Source organism: Megascapheus bottae, chromosome 29 (genome assembly GCF_031878675.1).
Source record: "Megascapheus bottae isolate mThoBot1 chromosome 29, mThoBot2.hap1, whole genome shotgun sequence".
Taxonomy (NCBI): domain Eukaryota; kingdom Metazoa; phylum Chordata; class Mammalia; order Rodentia; family Geomyidae; genus Megascapheus; species Megascapheus bottae.
In genome coordinates this window covers 10,941,691-10,962,832 of record NC_143537.1, presented here as the reverse complement: position 1 = coordinate 10,962,832, position 21,142 = coordinate 10,941,691, and the positions used below count along the sequence as shown (strand labels likewise).

The 21,142-nt window shown below is 39.5% G+C and overlaps 1 protein-coding gene across 1 annotated transcript; it reads right to left on the bottom strand.

Moving 5' to 3' along the window:
* Window positions 1–11,231: 11,231 nt before the first annotated feature.
* LOC150044735 (uncharacterized) lies at window positions 11,232–19,768 on the bottom strand. Its single transcript, XM_090320917.1, has 5 exons — window positions 19,699–19,768; window positions 17,403–17,461; window positions 15,263–15,389; window positions 14,319–14,408; window positions 11,232–13,074 (listed from the first exon to the last, which is right to left on the bottom strand). The coding sequence occupies exons 1-5, from the start codon at window positions 19,703–19,705 to the stop codon at window positions 11,324–11,326; spliced, it is 2,034 nt and encodes a 677-aa protein (XP_090177043.1). The 5' UTR covers window positions 19,706–19,768; the 3' UTR covers window positions 11,232–11,323.
* Between the last annotated feature and the right edge of the window lie 1,374 nt (window positions 19,769–21,142).

The following is a 21,142-nucleotide window of genomic DNA, read 5'->3' as shown; positions in this document are numbered from 1 at the left end:
ATTACTGAACCAAAAACCAGCATGAACAGTAACCAATCATTTAATTAATTAATTTATTTATTTATTTATTTTGTAGGTCATGGGGCTTGAACTCTAGGCCTGGACGTTGACCCTGAGCTCTTCAGTTCAAGGCTACCACCCTACCCCTTGAGCCACAGCCCCACTTCCCATTTCCTAGTGATTAATTGCAGATTATTCACTGGTCTTTAGTGTCCAGGCTGGCTTTGAACCGTGATATGCAGATCACAGCCTCCTGAGTAGCTAGGACTACAGGCTTGAGCCACCGCACCCAGCTCAACTTCTTTTCCTTAAAGCTGGCCCTCTATCATGTGAGCCACAGTGTCATTGCTGGCATTTTCTTTTCATGCAGTACTGAAAAATTGAACCCAGGGCTTCATGCACACAAGGCAAGCACTTTACCACTAAGCCACATTCCTAGCCACAATGGTTCCAGTTTCTGAGAAAGGAGGGTATATCTGGAATTTGCTGAGTTCAAGCCCCATGACTGACATGATGAAAAAAAAACAGAAAAGAAAAAAACACATTTTTTTGAGTTTAATATCCAGAACCTGAATTCAGGTACCAGTTCCTGTACACACACACACACACACACACACACACACACACACACACACTGAAAATGGTCACATCAGAAAGAAATTCTAACTCGTGACAGTTCCATGAGGTGAGGGTGTCCAGAAATACAACCAAAAAAAAAAGAAAGAAAGAAAGAAAGAAAGAAAGAAAGAAAGAAAGAAAGAAAGAAAGGAGACGCTGGAGCAAATTTTCTACTTTGCAAACACTTGCTGTCTACAAAACATTGAATTTGAAACCATGATCCTGAGCCTTTTTTGCGTAACTGTTAGCAAAGAATTTATGTTTTTAGGGTTGGGCTTGTTTTCTTTTTAATTTTAATTTTGAATCTCAGTATTGTTTTGTTTTTCATTTACTTTATCGGTAGAGATGTTGAACATTTCTTTCATGTGAAAGTGAGAAGATTAAATAAACAAATAATAAATAGGGTCAAAAAGAGTTCTTTGAAATTTGTGAGGAATGTGGCAAAAAAAACCAATGAGAAAACAATGATTCATTTCTAACCACTCTTGTATTATTTCATTTGAAATCATTAACTGCTTTTGAATTAAACAGGCATGTTTAGAGAAAAACAAGTTATACATGTATTTTAATCTGAATTCCATATTTTATAGTTTGCCTTTTGGTAAGTCATTCTCTTTTCATATAAAACACGTGTAACCCCTTTGCTTAATACTTCACATAATTCCAGTAGGTGATTATATCATAACTCCTCCATTTCTTTTCTCCAATTCCCCCTCCTATCTATCCTAGTGTTTATACTCAAGACATCACTTTGCTAGGCAGGTGCTCTACCAGTTGAACTACACATCCTGCTTTATGTTTTATTCATTTTTATACTAGAGTTCATGTTTATGACAAGGTCAGCTTGGACCACAATGTTTCTTTTTACACTTCCTAAGTAGCTGAGCTAAGAAGCACAATGCACTGGGTTCACCTATTGATTGCAATGCAGTATTGTGAACATTTTGCCGAATCCTCAGTTTCTCAGTATCTTTTTTTTTTTTTGTGGGACATGGGATTTGACTGGGCCTGGGCATTGTCCATGAGCTTTTCAGCTCACAGCTACCACCCTATCCCTGGACAGATGGCTCCACTTCCCTTTTTCTAGTGATTAACTGGAGATAAGAGTTTCACGGACTTCAGTGCTCAGTCTGGCTTGGGACCCGGATCCTCAAATCTCAGCCTCCTGAGTAACTAGGATTGCAGGTGTGAGAAACTGCCCCTGGCTTCTTAGTAACTGAAGTAACTAGGAATACTTGTGAGAGCTACTATGCTTGGCTCTAATTACCAACAATTAAAACAAAGTTTTAATAAGTTAAAACACATTAACAAAGTTTTAATAAGTTTAAATGTTGATCTTTGGGACAATGGGTGCCTTTAGTTTCCTATTTTCAAACTTCACCAAGAAAAACTCTACATTTTAACTTTTCATTTCCCAGAGTTAAGAAAGCAGATAAACTTAAAGTGATTAAGTATTTGAAAAAATAAAATAGCTTAAATGCAAGCATCCTTGCAGTGTAACTTGGGACATGACACTTTGCAAAAAGATTTGACATCACAGTTGTTTCTTATGGAGAGAGTATTCCATACACAGATCTTAACGCCCTCATCACCTATGGTGAAGACAGCCTATACAAATGAGAGAAAGCCAGGTTGTCTGAAAACCCATCAAGGGAAGTCAGGGTTGACCAGAAATGATTCAAGAATAAGGGCAGGATAAATGTAAAATCAAAGCAGAGAAATAGGAAAAATACATCACTATTCCAAATGTATGGGATCAAAGAGTGGGTAAAGATGATGTATAACACTTACAGTAGGTATTGGAGCAAACATCTTTCAGTATTAAAAAAAAAAGGTACCTTGGAGCAAATTTATTTCCCAGGAGGAGCAATAAATTCACTGTTTTATACTTGAGAAATGAGTACCTAGCCTTTTAATTCTGTCAACCTAGCCTTTTAATTCTGTCAATTTTTTCACTCTAGTATAGCACTGGTGGTTCATTCAAAAACTGAATAAGGATGTTAGCCTCAACACAACAGAAAAATAAAAATTAAATGGGTGTTGTCTAAAATGCAGAGTATATTATATTCAGAGGAGATTCCCTTTCCAGTGCATGCCTGACATTTTTACTACTGATCACTAATAGGAAGGAGTTCTGGAATAGAAAAAGGAGAATGACTGACCCTTTAGTCTCACTCAAATTAGAAATCACTGTTGTATGATGCTTACTGAAACAAACCACTTCCTACATCTCTAGCCATTGATGTAGAAAGTAGCAGCTGATTGTCATCTTCAATTTGCAAGGACATAAAATGAACACAATTCTGGAACGATTCTGCCCTTCTGTGCATGTGCTACAGAGAGTCTATTTCCATCACCACATAGCAGCAGCAGCAGGTCACCTCTATGAAGGAAGAACAAAAGCATTAGCTCTCTAGTCAGGCACCGCTGGCTCATGCCTGTAATCCTAACAACTCTGGAGGCTGAGATTTGAGGATCGAAGTCCAAAGCCAGCTCTGGCACAGAAGGACCTGACATTCTTATCTCCAATTAACCTCTAGAAAATGGAAAATGAGGCTTGTCTCCAAGGTAGCTGACGAGCTCAGGGACAGTGGCTTTCTCTCACAAGCAATCTGGAATCACTTATTGATGAGCAAAGGTCTGCTTTCTCAGTGGTAAAACAATCTTATTGTTACATTTTTTTGTGTCAGGACTCTGGATTGAACTCAGGGCCGCTTGCTCTCCCTTGGCTTTTTTCTTTAGGGATGATACTCTGATGCTTAAGCCATATCTCTACATCTCCATTTATCAATGCTTAACTGGAGAGAAATCTCAGCTAATTTCCTGCCTGGCCTGGCCTGGAATCATGATCTTCAGGTCTTAGTCTATGTGGCAGTGAAGATTATAGGCACAAACCACCATTGTCTGGCTTAATTTCCCTTTGATAAAAATCTAAATAGATACAGTATGGTTTAACGGAGTTTGAATCCTTTTCTGAGCCTGAGAGATTTCCTGACAGGAATTAGAATGGCAAACTCACATGTAGGAAACTGAATCAACTTCATGAAACCACTTTTCCGAACAGTATTTGACTCATCAGTCTGGCACCAGAGCTGCTCCTCTAATGAACATGACCAAATTTACATTCAATTCTACACTGAACAAGAGGATATCTAGTGCCTGCTCCACAGCATCATAAATGATTTGCTGGCATGGAAAAATCCCTATTCACCTATTCACCTATGCTCAACAAATTCTACGTATTGCATAGCCATAACAAACCCAGGATATGGGAAATACCATTTTCTAATTACATTTCTTTTTTTTTTTTGGTCAGTTGTGGGCCTTGAACTCAGGGCCTGGGTGCTTTCCCCAAATATCTCCATATTCAAAGCTACAACTCTAGCACTTGAGTCACAATTCTGCTTCCATTTTTGAATGGTTAATGGGAGTTTGAGTTTCATGGCAACTGTTTTGGTTTGATAATCTGCAGATCTGAGCCTCGTAAGGAGCTAAAAATACTGGTGTGAGCCACTGGCACCCTTCTCTAATCACATTTCTATGTAAGTAAAGCTCAGTGACACAAGTATCTTCCTCTTCAACAAAAGGAACTTACGTAGTTCATTGGATTTGAAATTCAGTGGCATTGGAGTCTATATTTTTTGGATTTTTTCTAAGTCTTTACATTTCCTTACAAATGGGGCAATCTTGTTCTTTATGACTGCAGCATAGAATTCCATTGTGTATCTTGTTGATCCACTCATCAACTGAGGGGCATCTGGGTTGGTTCCATATGTTTGCTATGGTAAATAGTGCTGCAATGAACATCGTTGTGCTAGTGGATTTAGTAAGTCCTTGTTTCTGGATGATTGGGTAAATGCCAAGTAGTGGAATTGCTGGGTCATAGGGGAGTTCTATGTTTAGTCTTTTGAGGAATCACCATAATGCTTTCCATAGTGGTTGAATGAGTTTGCACTCCCACCAACAGTGTAGTAGTGATCCCTCCTGGCCACATATCCTCCAGCATCTGTTATTAGATTTTTTGACCATGGCCGTCTAACTGGAGTGAGGTGGAATCTTACAGTTGTTTTTTTTTTTTTTTTTGCTAAAGCTCAGGGCAGGAGCACTGACCTTGGATTTTTCTCAAGGCTAGAACTCCACCACTTGAGCCTCAGCACCACTTCTGGCTTTTTCCAAGTATGTGGTACCAAAGAATTGAACCCGGGTCTTCGTGCATGCTAGGCAAGCACTTTAACCACTAGGCCAAACTCCTGGCCCCCTTACAGTTGTTTTGATTTGCATTTTTTTTTGCCAGTCCTGGGCTTGGGCTCAGGGCTTGAGCACTGTCCTTGGATTTTTCTCAAGGCTAGAACTCTACCACTTAAGCCTCAGCACCACTTCCAGCTTTTTGCTATGTATGTGGGGTACCGAGGAATTGAACCCGGGTCTTCGTGCATGCTAGGCAAGCACTCTACCACTAGGCCAAAGTCCCGGCCCCTGATTTGCATTTCTTTTATGGCCAGAGATGTCGAGCATTTCTTCATGTGTCTATAGGCCTTTTTTATTTCTTCTTCAGAGGAGACTCTCTTTAAGTCTTTGGCTCATCTTTTAATGGGATGGTTGTTTCTTTGGAGATTACTTTTGGAGTGACTCAATTTTTTGAGTTGTTGATATATTTTAGATATGAGGCCTTTGTCCATTGTATGGATAGTGAAGATCTTCTCCCACTCTGTAGGCTTTCTAGTTAATTTGCTAGCTATGTCCTTTGCCATACAGAAGCTCTGAAGTTTAATGTAGTCCCACTTATCCAGACTTCTCTGATTTGTTGTTTCTTGGTCCTTATTAAGAAAGTTTCGACCTGTGCCAAGGAGACCTAGTGTATCTCCTATTCGGTCTTGTAAAGTTTTCAGTGTGTTGGCTTTTACCTCGAGGTCTTTGGTCTATTTGGAGTTAATCCTTGTGCAGGGTGACAAAGAAGGATCCACTTGTTGAAGAGGCTGTCTTTCTTTCATTCTATTTTTTTGCTCCCTTCTCAAAAATTAGGTGGCCATAGGTCTGTGGGTTAATATCTGGGTCTTCAGTTCATTCCATTGGTCTTCAGGCCTGTTTTTGTGCCAGTACCAAGCTGTTTTAGTCATTATAGCTCTATAAGAGTCTAAAGTTTGGTATTGGAATTTCTCCTGCACTGTTCTTTCTGCTAAGAATTGTTTTTGCTATATGGGGCCTTTTATTATTCCATATAAAATTTTGAATTGCCTCTTCTATTTCTTTAAAGAATGACATTGGGATATTGATGCATATTGCGTTGAATTTGTAGATAGCCCTTGGCAAGATTGCCATTTTCACAATGTTGATTCTTCCAATCCAGGAGCATGGGAGGTTTTTCAATTTCCTCAGTTCTGCTTTAATTTCCTTTTTCAGGGTTTTAAAGTTTTCATCAAAAAGGTCCTTTATGGGGCTGGTAGTTTGGTCTAGCGGTAGAATGCTTGCCTAGCAAGCACGAAGACCCAGATTCAATTCCTCAGTACCACATACATAGAAAAGCCAGAAGTGGTGCTGTGGCTCAAGTGGTACAGCACTAGCCTTGAGGAAAACCCAAGGACAGTGCTCAGGCCCTTGTTCAAGCCCAGGACTGGCAAAAAAAAGTCCTTTACATTCTTAGTTAATTCCTAGGTACTTTATTTCCTTTGAGGATACTGCAAAAGGAGGTGCTTTCCTGATTGTTGCCTCGTTCCTCTCCTTGTTGGTATATAGGAAGGTGGTTGATTTTTGAAGGTTAATTTTATACCCTGCTACTTTGCCAAAGGTTTGAATCAGCGCAAGCAGCTTGCAAATGGAGTCTATAGGGTTCTTTAAATACAGAATCATGTCATCTGCAAACAGGAAAAGTTTCACTTTTCCCTAGTTGGATCCCCTTTATGCTTGCTTCTTGCCTTATTGCACTGGGTAGGAATTCTAATGCTATGTTAAAGAGTGGAGAGAGTGGGCATCGTTTTATTTTAGGTTATTCTCTTTTGAATTCCCAATTATTTTTTTTGTTTTTGTTGGTCTCGGGGCTTGAACTCTGGGGCTGGGTGCTGTCCCTGATCTCTTCAGCTCAAGGTTAGCACCCTACCCCTGGAGCAACAGCACCAGTTCCTATATTCTACTGGTTAACTGGAGATAAGAGTCTTAAGGTTTTCCAGTGCGTGGGCTGGCTTTGGATGGCAATGATACTCAAAGTTCAGTCTCCTGAGTAGCTAGGATTACAGATTGAGCCACTGCCCAGTCTCCTAATTATTTTTAAAAGACAATTTCTAACTACAGATGATGTAACAATACTGAAATGCTACTATTTGCAAATATTCACTAATGACATAGGATTTGGTCCTTTCCTGCTTTGATTTTGTAGACAAAGGGATGAGTGTTGATAGAGCCACTGACTCCAGGTAACATTAAATTCCAAGAGTGCATTTTTTTTTTCTTGGAGGTTTTCATGAAGAAGAAATAGAAGTTCACTAACAGATATGTCCAGGAGTTTTGATCCCCAAGGGTTTTTTTTTTTGCCAGTCCTGGGCTTGAGCTCAGGGCCTGAGCACTGTCCTTGGACTTTCTCAAGGCTAGAGCTCTACCACTTGAGCCTCAGCACCACTTCCGGCTTTTTTCTATGTATGTGGTACCGAGGAATCAAACCCGGGTCTTCATGCATGCTAGGCAAGCACTTTAACTAGTAGGCCAAACCCCGGCCCCCCGCCCCCAAGGGTTTTTTTATTTGTGTGTATGTGTATGTGTGTGTGTCATGAACTCTAGGTCTGGGGACTGTCTCTGAGCTCTTCAGCTCAAGGCTGATGTCCTACTCCTTGAGCTTCAGCCTACCTTCCTATTTTCTAGAAGTTAATTTGAGATAAGAGCCTCATATTCTTGTTCTTTAGTGCACAGAGTAGATGTGAACCTTGATCCTGAGATCTCAGCCTCCTGAGTAGCTAGGGCTACAGGCGTGAGTCACCACACCCAGCTGATCCCCAAGATTTTCCTGACCTTGGGATATTTGTGATCTGATCAAACCTAGCATCAATGTTATACTGAGTCATTTGCAAAGCTTTTCAAAATAGTTAAATAATATAAATTAACTCCACTAAGAGCAATGGCTCATGTTCTTATTCACTGTTCCATTCTATGCTGCATCACATTCAAACCTTGGAGATAACCTGACATAGTCTATAAATGTGATCTTAACCACTGGAAAAGTCTACTCCTATGTGTTCCATTGAGGATGTGACCACTGCAACCAAATCAAATGACAGACAGCACTCTCAGCTATAGTAGAAGATTAAGCTTAGGAGCTGGAACATCCTAACATGGTTATTAGGTGTTGTATGACAAAATAATATAAATCATTAGCTCACGCAATCAACACTGGGCTCATACTAGGCCTCTAAATCAATAATAAGAGGCTGGGAGTTTGGCCTAATGGTAGAGTGCTTGCCTAGCATGCACAAAGACCAGGCTTTGATTTCTTGGTACCACATATATACAAGTCAGTCTGGCTCAAGTAGTAGAGCCCTAGCCTTGATGAAAGACCAAAGACGATGCTCAGGCCCCTGAGATAAAGCCCTAGGACTGGGAAAAAAAGAGAAAATCAGTATCAAAGTGTGGACCATCTTTCTTTGCATCATACTCATGTTAGGAATGAGAATCCACTTAACCATTAGTTTTAGGTTGGGGAGAAGAGTATGAACTACATTCAGAGTACCTTGGTAATGGACCATTTTTCAAACTATATATCGGCATTGCAATGCACAGGTACTAAAATGTGTATGGAGAGCGACACTTTCATAGGCATGTAGACAATAACTCCACAGACAGACTTATAGAGACACTTCCCAAACCCCATTCACATAACTACAGTCCACCAAATGGACACTGTTGCTTCCAGGGACAAAATGAAATTGTCAAACTTTTCCCTTGCATCTCAGAACCTGTTCAGCACATCTTCATTCATCTTTTCCACTAGGAAAATGGAACCAGGACCACCTTCTGAAACAAACAAACACAAGCAAGAAAATCTAAACTTTTTCCGCACTTAAATATTTCCTAAGCCTAGGAATGTGTTGAGAACACATACAATGTTCAAGAGTAATGGCATCCATCTGAAGATAGTGAGGAAAAGATATAATGAGGAAAAGGTTATTTCCAGTTCTGCCTCTACAGAGATTTTTGTTCACCATGGTTACATTAGAACACTAAATAGGAGGATTTTACATTGAAATTAAAACTTCCTACAAATGAAATTAAAGCTTCTTAAAAACAGAAATAAGAGGACATGGGGCTGTGTTTGGCTTGGGCAAAAGCATTTAGTCAGCAGATAAATTTGGCTTCTGAAAGGGAAATATTGATTTTATTTTCAATCAAAGGTAGAATAAGGAAAAACAATGAATCAGCACAGAATACACTAAAACATGAAAATTCTGAGTTTTGAAAGATCATACTACATTTTCTTAGAACAGTTAAATCAAAATCAGTAAAAAGAAACACCAGAGGGCCGGGAGTTTGGCCTAGTGGTTAAAGTGCTTGCCTAGCATGCATGAAGACCCGGGTTCGATTCCTCGGTACCACATACATAGAAAAAAGCCAGAAATGGTGCTGAGGCTCAAGTGGTAGAGCTCTAGCCTTGAGAAAGTCCAAGGACAGTGTTCAGGCCCTGAGCTCAAGCCCAGGACTGGCAAAAAAAAAGAAAAAAAGAAACACCAGAAAATAGGCACTTTAAGGAGAAGGGAGCAATCAAGGGGAAGCAGGTGGCATGAAGAAAGAGGAGGGGGAAAAGTAGTAAAACTTTAAAAGCACAGCCTATAAAATTACAAAAAGTGAGCAAAGTGGGGTTGTGAGGGATAGGTGAGAATGTTCAAATGGGCAACAATGAGCAAGGCCTAATGTATTTATAAACTGCTAGTTTGAATGGCAACTACTTTGTATAAGTACATAGAAATATTATGTAAACAAGTAAATGTAAAAAATAAGGAGAACAATATAAACTTAAATGATGTAAGGGATGCAAACAAAATTATCAGAATGGTAGAAACTCAGAATTAAAGAGACAGACATCACCTCAGTCTGAGGAATCACTGAAATTGGTATAATAGGGAAATGAAAATAATCTCAGTGAAAGGTTGAGACTTACAAGGAAGAAGTTGTTGTTTCCAAAAAATGAAACAGCAGTATTAAGGTTATAGCCTCATGCCTATAATCCTAGCTACTCAGGAGGCTGAGATCTAAGGATCAAAGTTCAAAGCCAGCCTGGGCACTAAAGACGAACAGATTCCTATCTATAATTTATCACTAGAAAACGGGAAGTGGGGCTTGGCTCAAGCAGTAGGGTGACAGTGTTGAGATGAAGAGCTCCAAGACAGTGCCTAGGCCCAGTATTCAAGGCCCATGACACACACAAAAAGTTTCAGATAAAAGCTAAATTTGAAGATAACTACAGTGGAGATGTCAGAAAGCTTAAAATATTAAAGCAAAGACACAATCAAAAAACAACCTCCGGCATTTTTCTATGTAAGTGGTACCAAGGAATCACACCTGAGTGTTCATGAATGCTAGGCAAGCACTCTACCAGTAGGCCAAATTCCGGCCCACCATGAGTCTTTTCTAATCACTTTCCAAACCACCCTGGAGATGACATGACTCCAGTATCAAAGGGATACGTCTCTTTATTTCTCAGAAGAGTCTATAAAATCACTTTGACAAACCATTCTTCAGCACAAAAGGCACAACAGCTTTTAATTACTTGTCAAGCCTAGAAGAAATTAATGCTCATAACTCGTGTCCAAATCCTTTGAATAATAACTAGGTACATCATCCCAACTCCAGGTAATAAGAGGGCAAGAAATGTTGGCTCAGTGAATGATCAAGGGTAAAAAATGGTTTTCCAACATATCCAGTTTACCTGTGCTGTGAAGCCTATCTCCGTATCATTCACTGAGGTTTCTGACAAAGGTTTTCATGAACTGGGATTCTTTCCTATGCAGGTGTTCCAATGATTGCTGAAGATACACTTCTGGTGGGAAGACTCCCCCTAATGTTTACATTTACAGTGATTCTCTCATGTGTTCAGATCTCTGATACCTGTTGAAGAGTGACTTCTTATTTTTCCCCATATATCATACCAAGAGTTCCTCTCCTCTGTATGTTTTCAAATGCACTGGGTACTGAATTTCGAATAAAAGTCATTGCACATTATTTCTTTTTTCTATGTTAATCACTTCTCAGATGAACACTGAGGTATGCATTGTAGATGATACATTTTACAGTTGCAATATTAAGGTTTCTGTCCTTTGTGTGTTTTATACACTTCTTTCAAGGTCTTTCTACAGTTTTCGCATTTATACAATTTCTCTCCTATGTGTGTTCTCTGCTGGACAACAAAGTAAGGTTTCTGGGTGATTTTCCATAATTGTTACATTGATAAGGTTTCTCTCTGGTGTGTGTTCTTTGATGGACACCAAGGTGTCTAAGTGAAAAACTTACCACATTCATCACATTCATAAGGTGTGCGTTTTGTGGAAAAGACTCCACATTTTCTCCATTTATAAAGTTTCTCTCCTGTATGTTCTCTTATGAAATGAAGGTCTGACTTATGAGCCAAAGACTTTCACATTGTTACATTCATAAGGTTTCTGTCCTGTGTGCTCTCTGACGAACATGAAGGTTTGACTTAAAGGGGAAAGACTTTCTACATTTGTCACATTCATAAGGTTTCTCCCCTGTGTATCCTTTGATGCCTGTGAAGGTGGGTCTTCTGGGTAAAAGATTTTCTACACGTGGTGCATTCATAAAGTTTCTCTCTTGTGTGTATTCTCTGATGAACATTAAAGTTTGTCTTCTGCGTGAAAGATTTACCACACTTGTTACATTCATAAGGTTTCTCTCCTGTGTGTGTTTTCTGATGAACCTTAAGGATTGACCTTCTCATGAAAGACTTTCCACATTCGTTACATTCATAAGGTCTCTCTCCTGTGTGTGTTCTCTGATGAACCCGAAAGCTTCCCTTTTTCATGAAAGATTTTCCACATTGGTTACATTCATAAGGTCTCTCTCCTGTGTGTGTTCGCTGATGAACACGTAAGGTTGACTTATGCATGTAAGATTTTCCACATATGTTACATTCATAAGGTTTCTCTCCGGTGTGTGTTCTCTGATGAATACGAAAGCATGAGTTTTGCCTGAAAGACTTTCCACATTTGTTACATTCATAGGGTCTCTCTCCTGTGTGTGTTCTATGATGAACACGGAAGCATGACTTTTGCCTGAAAGACTTTCCACATATGTTACATTCATAAGGTCTTTCTCCTGTGTGTATTCTCTGATGAACATTAAAGCTTGACTTTTGCCTGAAAGACATTCCACATTCGTTACATTCATAAGGTTTCTCTCCTGTGTGCATTCTCTGATTTTGTAACTTACTGGTCACAGACTTCCAGCATTTACTACATTCATAAGGTTTCTCTCCTGTGTGTGTACTTTGATGAACACAAAGGTCTTTCTTCTGAGTGAAAAGACTTCCTACTTTTGTTACATTCATATAAAGTTTCTCTCCTGTGTGTGTTCTCTGATGCAAAGCAAGGTATGACTTCTGTCTGAAAACCTTCCCACATTTGTCACACTCATGAGGTTTCTCTCCTCTTTCTATTCTCTGATCCCTACTGAGAGCAACCTTCTGACTGGAATATTTCCTACATTCCTCATATTCACGGACTTTCTCTTCTGTGGGCATCTGAGGTTGAAAAGTCGAGTCTGACTTCTGAGAGACAGATTTTGCACATTTGCTATACTCGGCGAACTTCTTGGGATATGTGCTCTGAGGTCTTGTAAAGTGTCCTTCCTTACTGAATGATTGCTCACATTTAGTACATGTACAAGAATTCTGTCCTGTGAGCTTCTTCTGATGTGTAGTGACTGCAGGTTTTAAGCTGTATGTTTTTCCACATATAGTACATTCAGAAGGGTTTGTCCCTCCCTGAACTATTTCTTGGGCAAGAACAGTAGATTTATCATACTCTTCTCTACATTTTTCATGGCTACTGGAGGACTCTGCCATACAAATCCAATTAGGTCTCAAGAATTTAGTCTCTGGGTTTAATACCTTGCCTTCTCCACCATACTGAAAATACTGCAGCTTAATTGGCATATAAGACTTTTCACTCAAATGCTTTGAAGATCTGGCAGATTCTTCAAACACAGGCCTGTATGCAGCATGCATCTCATCTGGCTTACTAGAGAGAAGCACATTCTGACACTCAATGAACTCTTCAGTCCTCATCTCTAAGGAGTTTTCATTATTCCTAATTAGCTCTGGTTGATGTTTGGAACTCCAATGAAAACTTGTTACTAATTTTACTCTTTCCTCAATGGTGTTACAATTTGTGACTGCTACTTCACACACACTTTCATGTGGACTTTCCAGGCATGTCTTAGTCACATCCTCCATTTCCTGGACATCTAAAACAAGTCACAGAAAAAAATATAAACATATGCATGAGATACAAAGGTTCTGTAAAGTTAGAGATACTTTCTCTCATCTGAACTGTAAAACATTTTGAAGTGTCAAAGTGGGAACTGATATGAGAAATGTATGATTTTCTCCTTAATATATTAATTGAGGAAGTAATACTGATATTTTACCATGAAATATAAAGTTTTTCTGTAATTCAGTTTTTTCTTCTTTTTTATATTTCCTTTTTACTCAGACTAGTCAACTGTACATTACTAGAGTTTTAAGCTAAGGACTTCAGTACTATTAGAGTTTTTTTTCAGATGTTGATTTATTTATCATTGGGGAATAGCTGGTTTGTTTTATTTATTATTTTTGCCAGTCCTGGGGCTTGAACTCAGGGCCTGAGGAGAGTCTTTGGGCTTTATCAAGGCTACAGCTCTACTACTTTAGCCACAGCACCACTTCTGGCTTTTTCTTTGAATAAGGTACCGAGGAACTGAACTTGATCTTCCTGCATGCTAGACAAGCACTCTACCACTAGACCAAACTCCAGGCCTACTTTGTTTTATTTTCTTATAATTATTTCTACATATCTCGATGCTTTCCTTCTCAACCATCAGGTGAGGTACAGCAGTATTTTGTATATCCACAGAACATTAGAGTGGTTTAGACATTTCTTAGGTTTTCACCTAAGCAGGAATGGTTCCTGAGAGTAAGGATTGATACCTACATCTCTTCAGTTCTAACTTCTCACTAAAAATCTTACATAATTTCAAAATGCATTTCTCTTAATTTTAGACGAACTCTCATCAAAATTCCTTTTCTGTCATTCCAGTCAGATCCATGGAAGATGAGATACTCCAACTGACCGCCTTGTTAATCATCTTCTTGGGACTAAAACTTTTGGTTTGGATCACAATCTCTGCCTACCACCAAGAAGCTACTTTACTTATGAGAGAATAACACCGTGGAGTATTTATTTCATCAACCTGGATAGCCCTAGTTTCGAAAAAAAAAAAGGAATCTTTTTCTACACTTTTAATTTTGTTTTTTTCCCTTAGAGTAATTTCCACAAAGAGAAAGAGATTGCTCACTTTATGTCCTTGAGAAAAAATATCAACTAGTTCTCTGCCACATGTAGGACTCAGGAAAGGTAATATTATTGCTGAATATACCACAAGTTGAAGCTACTAACTGAACCTGAAGTGTGGATGTAACAGAAAGCACTGTTCAGGACACATTAGCTCACCTATGAAATTCTTCTCTGAAGTTTCTCCTATCCATGGTTCTTCATCTTGCTCCAGCTTGACAATCAATTCAGGTTTATAAACACAGTGCCCTGTTAATAAGAAACAGTGGAGAACCATTGATTATTCACAAAGTTGCTTTTAAATCCCGTTTCTCATTTCTCACATGGTTGACTTTCTCCCAGCTTTGAATTTATTTTGCTGGTTTTGTGACCACAACCAGAACAGCTCTTTTGCTCAATCCTAACATTCTATCAGTTTGAGTTCCACTTTCATTTCTAGCTTTTGAGTGGTTAACTGGAGATAAGCATCTCATGGGGACTTTCTTTTTTTTTTTTTTTGCCAGTCCTGGGCTTGAGCTCAGGGCCTGAGCACTGTCCTTGGACTTTCTCAAGGCTAGAGCTCTACCACTTGAGCATCAGCACCACTTCTGGCTTTTTTCTATGTATGTGGTACCGAGGAATCGAACCCGGGTCTTCATGCATGCTAGGCAAGCACTTTAACCACTAGGCCAAACTCCCGGCCCTCATAGGGACTTTCTATCCTTGCTGGTTACAAACTAAAATCCTCAGATTTCAGCCTCTTGAATAGCTAGGATTACAGGTATGAACCCCCGTACCAGGTGTCACATTTGGATTATAAATACATACTTGAAATTAAGGGTTTCCAAATCATTCTTACAATAGTGATGTATGTCCTATTCTATAGTGAATATCCACCCACAGTAATTACCTCAACTTTGGGAAGAAAGTCTGTTAGTGACACATAGATTTATCAAAATGTTCCTTTGATTTCCTGTAGAGTTTCATAATCTAATTGGAGATGATCTTAGAAAGAAATCACACTTTCACATGGAATGGAATCTTAAACATAAATAACAAATAGTCATATATCTACTAAAATACAAAGCATTTAAACTTCAAAGTTAATGTGACTTCTTGCTCACCCAAGAACACCAGGTTGCTGTAGGTCTCCAGCATTACATCTCTATACAGAGTCCTCTGAGCAACGTCCAGGTCTTTCCACTCCTCCCAGCTGAAATTCACAGCTACATCATCAAATGACACCAGCTTCTGTGAGGGCAAATTTATTCCTATAAATCAATTATCCCTGAGTCATGAAACACCAACTCTGGAATTTCAGTCTTCTCCATATGTTTCTGTCTCAATATGAAATGTTTGGGTCTTGCTGTGTTACTTATTTAATGGGAGAACTAAACATCATAGTAGAAATATCTGCCTCTATAGTAAAATATAATATATATAATATAATATATAATAAATAATTTTTCTGTTATGTTCACACCCTGCCTCAGTGAAAAGTCTATTCAGATCTATTAAAGCATACTCCCAAGCTGGGCATGGAGGCTCATGCCTCTAATCCTAGCTACTCAGGAGGCTGGTACTGTGGCTCAGGGGGTAGGGCCCGAGCCTTGAGCTGAAGAGCTCAGGGACAATGCCAAGACCAAGGAGTAGGGCAGTAGCTCCCTGGGTAGTATGGTAACCTTGAGCTGAAGAGCTCAGGGACAGCACCCAGGCCCAGTTGATGACTAATGATTCACAAAAACAAATGTAAAAAAGAATTATTTAATGAGGAAAAAAGGGACAAAAACAGGAGAATGGCCATCAAGGTTCAAGAAGCAATGCACTCACTACCTGATGAATGTAACTATAAACCCAAACATTACCCAAACAATAAAAAAGAAGTAGATAATGATTTATTTGGTCCTTATAAAATTTGAGTTATTTACCACAACAGAAATATCCTGTTAACAATTTTTGTTATTAGATTTCTAAAGATTGAAGTGTGGTTATAAATACCAATACTGATTAATAAAAAGGAATTGCTAGCATGAACTTCTGTGAAATCTCCTACTTCTTACAATGCAGAATACAAATGGCAGGGAAAGAAAATATTTATTTAACAGATATGCATTTCAAAAGGTCTTGAAGGAAAGAGGGAGGTAAACTGATAGACACATAAGGAATATTCAAGATAACAAAAGAAAAATGTGATCTATGATGACCACAAGAATGACAGTAAAAAAGAGGAATGTGATCTAAAAACACATAGTAGAATTTTTTTTGGTGGCTAATGGGGCTTGAACTGTGGGCGTGGGCACTGCCCCTGAGCTCTTCAGCTCAAGGCTACTGTCCTACCTTTGAGCCACAGTCCCACTTCTTGTTTTCTAGTAATTAATTGGAGATAAGTGTCTAATTCAATATTAAGAGTCTCACATTTTTAGTGCCTGTGATGGCTTTGAACTGTAATCCTCAGAACTCACCCTCCTGAGTAGCTAGGATTACTGGCACGAGCCTCTGTGCCCAGCAAGAAAATTTTTTAAGACGGAATGTATGTTGTGGGATTTGAGCACTGTCCCTGAGCACTTCAGCTGAAGGGTAGCCCCCTATCACATGAATCACAGTGCCACTTCCTGGTTAACTATGGCTCAGAGGAGATAGGAATTTCAGGGACCTTTGTGTACTGTTAAATATTCAGGTAAGGAAAAAAGAAAAACAAAACATTACAAGTACTTTTTGTTCAGGACTGTTATCTTACCCTAGCTACTAAAGAGACTGAGGCCAGGAAGCCAATCTGGGTAGATAACTCAAACTAATCAGCTAATAAACAAGTTGGAGTCATGGCTCAAATGATAGTACCAGCAGTGAATGAAAAAGCTGACTGTGATGCCTGTGAGTTTAATCTCCAGTAGTAGTACAAGAAAGTTATGATGGAGACAGAGGCAGGCGTATCACATGTTTTTAAGTTAGACAACAATTGCGGAAAACAAAGCAAGTACTCTTCTCAGACATAAAGTGAAAAGAAAAATAGAAGTGAGATAAGGGGAACAATGGGCCTGGGAAAAGAATAAAGAAGAGGGACAAGAAAGGAGTGGAGAGAAGAAACAGGAGAAAAGGAAAAGAGGAGGGGAGGAAGTGTCTGCCTATCAAATACACAGAAAAAGTCAGATATGATGTTGTGACTCAAGTAGTAGAGTGCTAACCTTGAGGAAGTTCAAGGACAGTGCCCAGGCCCTCACTTTAAGCCCCAGGATGGCAAAAATAAAGAAAGAAGGAACAACTCACCAGGGAAGATTTCATTTTTTCTTCCTGTTGACAATGACCACAAGATTCTGGAAGTGTAGCTGGGAGAGAAGGCAAATGAAGTAGTCAAAGAAGAGCCTGTGTGATTTTTGCCCCATATTTTCCCGGTCAAAATATTATACATGGGGGGCCGGGAGTTTGGCCTAGTGGTTAAAGTGATTGCCTAGCATGCATGAAGAGCCGGGTTCGATTCCTCGGTACCACATACATAGAAAAAAGCCGGAAGTGGTGCTGAGGCTCAAGTGGTAGAGCTCTAGCCTTGAGAAAGTCCAGGGACAGTGCTCAGTCCCTGAGCTCAAACCCAGGACTGGCAAAAAAAAATATTATACATGGGCTGGGTGCCATAGCTCCCACCTGTAATCCTAGCTACTCAGGAGGCTGAGATCTGAGAATGAAGGTTTGAAGCCAGGCTGGGCACTGAAGAACATGAGATTCTTACCTCCAATAATTCACTAGAAAATGGGAAGTGGGGTAGTGGCTGGAGGGGTAGGATGGTAGCCTTGAGCTGAAGAGCTCAGGGACAGCACCCAGGCCTAGACTTCAAACCTCATAATCCAAAAAAAGCAAAAAAAAAGAAAGAAAGAAAGAAAAAAGAAAATGGCATCATAACTAAAACTAGATATTTTCCTTTCCTTTCTTTCTTTCTTGAGCCACAGCACCACTTTCAGCTTTTTTTCCTATGTATATGGTACTGAGGAATTGAAAAACTCTTCCTGCCTATTTCGCAAGCACTCTACCAGTAGGCTAAACTCCCAGTCCTGAACTAATTTTCTAGTAATATACAGGATCCTAGGATTTCATTGGACATTTGTTCTCTGCATCATTTATTTACATATTCAAAATCCATGAAAAGCATGCATGGTAAGCTTTTTGCACCCAAATTTCTTCAGGAAAAATGTATACAGTACATATGTCTTGTGTTATAATGTTGCTGCAAAGGTGGTCAAATGGCACATTTACCAGTATCCAGATATGCAGACCACCCTTGTGCCATGCCTCACAATTTGCTACTTAACAAGCTTTGGCCAAAGAGACATCAGTAAACATGGCACAAACACAGGCCTAGACATTCCTGATGCTCACTTTCATCAACAGTCACATGAAGAACCTTGGCCATGCTGCTGGAAATACAGGGCCTAATAAAGACCCATCATAAAATAATGCTCACAGGACTGACTCAATCACAACCAACCATGCTCAGCCAAAAAGAAGCAGAAGATTACAGTCTCACATGTTACTTAAATAATACTAACAAATTACCAACCCAAGGACACACCAAGATGAATATACTTAAAACATAATACAATAAATAAAACACATATGTGCTTTTGCTTGTATCTGTTGGGTGGTTTATTACACAGGAAATGCTATTACCCAAAATTCAATTTTTCTTTACATAATCACATAGAGTGTAAATTCTTAATATACAATAACATGAACTTTACATTGACATATACAAAAAATGAAAATGTACACTGAAGATGTCAGGGAGGCTGTGTGTGCTAGGAAAGGCAATATGAATCATTCAAAAAACAACGTTTGCATATTAGTATTGGGATTTATACATCCTAAGAATGGTTTTTTTACTTTAAAACTTAAAGTGATGGGTGGGGAGTTTGGCCTAGCAGTAGAGTGCTTGCCTAGCATGCACAAAGACCTGGTTTGATTCCTTGGTACGACACACATACAAAAAAGCCACAAGTGGTGCTTTGGCTCAAGTGGTAGGGTTCTAGCCTTGAGAAAGCCCTAGAACAGTGCTTAGGTGCTCAGCTTAAGGCACAGGACTGGCAAAAAAAAGGATGGGACAAGCACATACTACTCCAATATACCATATAGAACATTCCCTAGACACAAGTTCACGTACCAACACGTGTGAACCCAAGCAAGGATTGCTAAGACTAAAAAGCTAGAAGCAGGAGAAAGAACACAAAACCTAAAAATACAGTTGCAATATGACAAGACTCAAAGTAGGTACACACTTCAGGATTTCATTAGGATTATTACTCTGCTCATCTTACACTTTGGCCAAATGAAGAAAGTCACCTGAGTGAACAGCAGACTCTCTGGGTCAGCAGATAAACAGACAGCTTTCCAACTTTCCTAGTCTGCAGAATCATCCATCATGCTCTTGGAACCTCAAGAGCCAGGTTCTAGCATCTGGAGTCATGAGGGCTAATGGCAACAGAAACTCAGGAACCTCAAACCAATCATCAATCCACACTGGAGGAACATGTGGATGGTAGACTCAGGTTCTGAATCAGCCGCTTGGGATTCTTACCTGACATCGGTTCTGCAGACTGAGATCCCTTCTGATGACAGGCTGGTTACTGGCCTCAGAGCTTGGGCCTAGAGAATACAAAACTGTGTATCAGAGTACTTCTAGCAGCCCAATCCTTGTGTCAATTTAGAGCTCTCAAAATCGAACAATAAATTTCCCTGAGACTCCTAAATCTCAGCTATGAAATATTCAGTAGTTTATGGGTTTTCTGCCTTTCCTTTGTTGTTGGTCCTGTGGTTTGAACTCAAAGCTTGGGCATTGTGCCTGAGCATCTGCTGTGTTCTACTTACATTCATTTAATAATTATTTCAGCTAACTAGTATAAAGTTTCCTCAAAGGGGTTTCTTAGAGCATAGTATATCATCTCTATTCTTCTTCAAAGACATGATAGTTGGGGGAGAACTTAAAGCAATAGCTAAGATCTCCTTCAAATGACTCCTGGAGCTGTTACTGGACATCAGAGAAAGCACATAGCTTGGGGGGGGGGAGCAATTGTCATCAGACCTGGGCAAACAGCATTCTTTGGTTAGGAGGAGCATACAACCCCCTCCCAGTTCTGCACCAAATAAGGCCCTCACAATTGGGAAACATTCATCAAAGTATAACCCCCCCAAGGTGGGCATAAAGAATAGTTCCACATCAGAGCACCAATCCTGACCCTGTTTGTATTATAGCTAGCTAGCTCAATTACATACCAACTTTTACTTGGAAGATTCATTCTTAAAACATACTCATACCATTTGCTACATATTCAAAACTTTCTGGGATTTGTTATCCTCTCTTTTTCCCCTACTGAACCAACATTTTAAGACAATCCTTACCATTCTGGTCCTTTCTTATCCAAAGGAAATCCTTTTTCTGTTTCCTCAATTCTTTTCCAAAATTTTCTACACTAACTTTCCTCTTTCTTGTACATTTACCACAGAAAGAATGCCCCACAACCAAAGTCTTAGTTCAGCAGGTCCAAAGCAGCCTTCCTCTAGATGGAGTCAGGGAGGAGTGTCCTGTCTGTCCAGTGAACCATCACACCTGCTGCTGGGTCGCCTGCAAATGTCTGCACATTGGTTCATGAAACTTTAGGCCCAAGTATAGTGAAATCTCCCAATGTTTTCCTGATTGTTTTTGCCTGATTGTTTTGCTTTTTCAGGCTGCTGCCCCTTTGCTTTTAAGACAATATTACAAAGAGGTCCCAAAGTAATTCACCAGATATTTTTTTAACCAGATACATTTTTTTTAATCAGTCCTAGGGCTTGTACTCAGGGCTTGAACACTCTCCTTGGAATTATCTCAAGGCTAGCACACTACCACTTGAGCCACAGCACCACTTCCAGCTTTTTCTATGTATGTGGCAACGAGGAATCGACCCCGGTCTTCATGCATGCTAGGCAAGCAATCTTACTATACTACTAGGCCAAACTCCCAGCCCATAAAGTTAGTTTGTTTG

Excerpts from the sequence above, each read along its gene's own strand:
- LOC150044735 (XM_090320917.1), bottom strand. Across the intron at positions 15,390-17,402 it reads AAAAAATGAAATCTTCCCTG|AAGCTGGTGTCATTTGATGA; the intron begins GTGAGTTGTTCC and ends TTGCCCTCACAG. Across the intron at positions 13,075-14,318 it reads TTCAGAGAAGAATTTCATAG|ATGTCCAGGAAATGGAGGAT; the intron begins GTGAGCTAATGT and ends GACTTGTTTTAG.